At 42.0% G+C, this 4977-nt stretch overlaps 1 protein-coding gene across 3 annotated transcripts in view; it reads right to left on the minus strand.

Annotated features, from left to right (window-relative positions):
* The window catches only part of C14H3orf67 (chromosome 14 C3orf67 homolog), a 243624-nt gene that overhangs the window by 89328 nt on the left and 149319 nt on the right, over positions 1–4977 (minus strand). For all 3 annotated transcript variants that reach the window (XM_029468705.1, XM_021181991.2, XM_029468706.1), the window contains one exon: positions 758–894. In XM_029468705.1, coding sequence (XP_029324565.1) covers positions 758–894 — 137 coding nt within the window. The remainder of the gene's footprint in view (positions 1–757; positions 895–4977) is intronic.

Consider the following 4977-nt stretch of genomic DNA (forward strand, 5'->3'; position numbering starts at 1 on the left):
TGGCCCTGGCATTCCCCTGTACTGGGGCATATAAAGTTGGCAAGTCCAATGGGCCTCTCTTTCCAGTGATGGCCTACTAGGCCATCTTTTGATACAAATGCAGCTAGAGACAAGAGCTCTGGGGTACTGGTTAGTTCATAATAATGATCCACCTATGGGGTTGCAGAGGAACTGCATTTATTTTCGATAAAATCTATTTAGTCAAAAACTTGGACAGATAAGCTAGGAAAACCCCAGAGAAACTGCCTCTAAAAGGTGCTGGGAAGGGAACTTAGAGAATCCTAGAAATGGAAGGACACAGACAACATGGGACAGAGCAGCAGGCAGGCAGGTCTCTTAGGCACAGATTTAAATACCCTGTGAGCTCTGCCTGCCTGCAATGGGCAGAGGTGAGTGAGAATCATCCAGCGTGCCAAAGAACAGAAGGAAGTTAAACATGGAAGAAGACCACTTGAGCATCTGTGCACTGTGTGGTGACTGCTCTACATCCAACCTTTCTTTCGACAGAGATGGCAAAATATGTTCATAAAGGTTTGCCTGTAACAACATGTTTAATAAAAGGATCACAAAAAATTTTAATTATGTTGACATGACAGAAAAAAATTTGAAGTCTTTTAAGATCCAAAATTTCTATTGAAAATGTATAACCTACTTTAGGCACATAGTCAGCTTCCCCTTTCTTCCTTCTTCCCACAACCCACAAGTCTGTTAGCACCCTTGCCCTTGCTTGGGTAAGCTTTCCAAACCTTCTGCCTACCTCAGTGGACTGCCTTAGGTTATTCCGTCTGCCAGAGAGTGGAGGGGGTCCAAGAACCCTGGATCCGAAGGCGATGTGGCACACATCTTGACCTTTACTGTTCTGGACGCTGCCTGCTCCGCTGCTGATGAACTGCTCTGTTAAAGAAAAGGCAGTCCGTTAATAGGGAACTAACAGACACCATGTCAAAAGTACTTCTTCACGTTCAGTTTTGATGTCAATACCTATTCAAAATGCAAACAGTGTGTCATATATATAGAACCTATTCGGTGTTGCTGATAAGGCAAGAGAACAAAGGATTATGAGAGAAGTTTTAGAAGCAGGGAAGGAGCTGGCACACCTTACATTCCATTTCTCAAACAGTCATGCAGCCCACATACCTGCAGAGAAGGCTCAGAGAGGTAATTTAACTGTATGCCAAGTAGGAAAGGTAACAGGGAACATATACCATCCTTGAAGTAACCCTGGTTTGTTTACATTCTCCCTAAAACTTGCAGGGTTACCCCATTGCCCAACACATTAGAATATGCCTTTAGCATTTTAAGGCTTTCTATGAGACCCCAGTCTCTCTTCCAGTGGGTCTAGTCCCTAGTGTCTTCTCGAGTTTGCTTTCTCTTCTTGCCTTCATCCTCACTCAGGTGCTCATTTCCTTCTGCCTAGAGCATCCCATACCTTCTGTTCATGAACCCTCTACTTCATTCCCACTGCTGTGTGAACTGTTTGTGTTGGATCACATCCCTCTAGACTCCTCAAAAGGAAACATCATATTTGCCATTTCTGTGACTGATAATTTCTAGGAAAACGCCCGAGAAACATAGAATTAAATATTTGTTTAGTTGTGGTGAATAATTTTATTTAAATTGCTTACCTAAAAAGAAAACAATACAGATTTTGGTGTTTCATTAAAATAATTCTATCTAAATGATTTCCCCAGGGAAAAATGTTTTTAGTATCTTAATAAAAAAAAATCTGTGTATAGTAATTTTCAAATAATGGTGTGTATACAAAATTACCCAAAACACTCATGGGAATGCTCCAGCGTTCTGTACTTTGTCCAGAATGCAGCCAGAGGCCTTTCAGACAGGCAAGGGTTTTCTCTCCTTCACTGTCCTTCTCTTTAGTTCCTCAGTGGCTTCCCAGTTGCTCTCAGAGCCCTTACCACCTGTAAACACCTCCCCTTGATATTTCCTTCCATCCTACACCTACTCTCTCCACACTATGGCTTTACAGTTCTTCCTTTAAGGCATGTCATCCTAGGGGTGAGAAGGCACTTATTTCTTCTCTGTCTTTATGTCTGAGTTATCACTTCTTCAGACATATCTCTGCATCTTTCTCATGAGGATAAAATTCCCCTCCTCAGAGAACTTGCTGGAAATTCACCTTCATATATCTCTCCAGCATTCCCTGTAGTGTTCCAGTGGATGAAAAGTCAGAGGTGGCTTTCTTTTTGACATGGCGTGGGCATCTCATATGTTCTTGCTAAGGAAAATGAATGCATCATACTGAGTACAAAGGGAAGCTGCATTAAAACTTCACATGTTCCGAATTATGACTATAGTAATGGTAATAATAATAATAATATAGCCATCTGGGGTTTATGTGTAAATCAATGAGGAAGATGTGAAGGGTAAGGAATATAGGTTACAGTTACCCTGAGAGATTAGGCTCTGAATGTCAGTAGGGCTACTACAACAGTCTCATGACTGTGGGGTTACATGCAGAATTTCCTACTATCAAACATATACTCAAGTGCGTGTGCGTGCCTGTGCGCGTGCGCGCATGTGTGTGTATGTGTGTTGCACACCTTCCCCCCAACTTGTTTCTGTATTTTTTCTGTTTACTTATAAATGTCCATTTGCATCAATAGAACATAGTCAGTCTCTCAGGTTGAAGGTAGGAAAAGGAACTGCACTCAAATTCCAGGCTATTTGTGAAATCTATTACAGATATCATTTGTATTTCTGAAGATCAAGTAGAATGCATACTAGATGACAGAGTACTGAGAGGCTCTGCAGGATGCAGAGCAGGCCTATGGAGGACGGCACCACATGGGCAGAGCCCACCTCTGCCCTGAGAACCGTCCAGTTACAAGTTCACCTTTCTCTTCAAATCCCTCACAAGGGTGACTTCCTTGTTTTGTTTCCTCCTCACATTCATAGTTTAAACTTAGTTTCCTTCCCAATCACTTTAAGTTCTAAGTATTCTAGGTGCCTGTCTGCCAAGTCCAGTTTGGCGAATGGGAGAAAATGATTACATTTCACCAAAATTATGGACATAATATGAGATTAAAACAAGGATTGGGGTTGGAGAGTTTAGCAACCACATGAGCAAGGTTCCATCCATAATACTAAAAAAAAAATGAATTTATCAACTGTTCATCTTACACGTAGAACTTTACACACACACACACACACACACACACACACACACACACACACACACATATTGTCCATACAAAACCTACTGAGTGTTTCTAGCTTGGTACATGTTTAGGGCTGACACTTGGGATTAACTAACTCATCAGGGAGCTTGCTCTTGGAGAAAACCAATCCTTCATCTCTGCAGTCACTGACTGCCCGAAGCTCCTTATCTAGGGATGGGACCTGATGAGATTTCCCTCCACCCACACTGGCCATTACACAGGGCTTTTGGGGGCAATCATATTGTTGAAGATTTATGGCTGTAGCTTCCCATCATGTTTCAAAGACATTGTCTAACAACAAGGCTATCTGGTCCAGTGGCTCTGGCAACATCCTCTCTGTTTCTCAAGACTTTGGTGTAGGGGATGTACTACAGATTTATCAATTTGGGCTAGCACTTCATGATCATTTTTCAATTGTGGGTCTCTAATGATCTGTACCTGTTGCAAAATAAGCTTCTTTGATGATAACAATGAGAACTATACTTATCTGTTGGGATAAAGATAAATATTATTAAAATACAACTTGGAAATTTTATTGCTTTAGGCAAATGGCAGTAGTAGTTCTTTGGGTAGCTGGCTAGGTTTACAGTATCAGGCACAAAGGTAGTCCTATTGAGTGAAACCTTAAATCCAATTAGGCAGCTATTGGCTACCCCTAAAATATCTCCTGCTATTTACTGCTTGGGATCCCTTGCCAGGGTGGTCACTATGGTTCAAAGGCTGTAGCGCCAGGGAGGACTTCTAATTACTTTTCTCTCTTGGAAGCTTTCATAGCACCTTATGATACTGAGACCTAGACACCAGGGAAAAGCTTTCAAGTGAGTTCTAGACTGAATCCCCCTAGCCCTGTGTCTGAGTGTGGTGTCTTCACTTTCTGGGAGGCAAACAAGGGCAATGGCAATAGACTATCTTGTACTGGGAGTCTCTTGGACTCTCCCATAATCAGTGATTTGGAAGAAGGTTTCTCGTGACTGGTAGTAGGTGTTTTGTTAGATAGTCTATGGCTTGTAGTGTTGGGAGTATTGTCACCTCAAGTAGTGCAGCTTCACTAAAACTGTATACACACACACACACACACACACACACACACACACAGAGAGAGAGAGAGAGAGAGAGAGAGAGAGAGAGAGAGAGAGACAAATGAGACACAGAGAGGGATGCATTGTGTTTTACAGTGTGCTTACAAAGTAATGTTCCTCAATGGATTTATCAAATATCCTTAGTGTTATTTATCTCTCCTCCATCCCTCTCCCTTTTATATTATCCTTCCTCTCTTTCTTCCCAGTTAAAGTGACCCCCTTTCTCATTTATGTCTTTATTTTACTCTTGTTCTTAAAGGAGTCTTTTACTCAGAGATGGACGTGCACTGATTATCAAGGATACAGGTAAATCTGAAATGCTGTCATATCCTAAATCACAGAAGACCAGTGTTGTGATAGTCTACCAGAGATGAGCCCTCAGATAAAGTTTATAGCCAATTAAAGTCTTTATTCTAGGTGACTAATACCACACCCAAGTGTTTGGGGGTGGGGAGACCTGAGTAGTCCCGAGTGTCTAGAACACAGAGTTATTAAGGGCAGAGACCATGTCCTGGAACCTTATTTGGTAGCCACATGGGACTTTGCAAAAGTAACCTATTTGAAGCAAGCAGTTTTACCAGAAGCTCAGAAAAAGTTACCTGGGAAGGCTGCATAAAAGGCACCTGTGATGGTTTGTATATCCTTGGACCAGGGAGTGGCACCATCTGAAGGTGTGGCCTTGTTGGAATAGGTGTGACCTGGTTGGAATGGGTGTGTCA

This window comes from Mus caroli, chromosome 14 (genome assembly GCF_900094665.2).
Source record: "Mus caroli chromosome 14, CAROLI_EIJ_v1.1, whole genome shotgun sequence".
Lineage (NCBI taxonomy): Eukaryota > Metazoa > Chordata > Mammalia > Rodentia > Muridae > Mus > Mus caroli.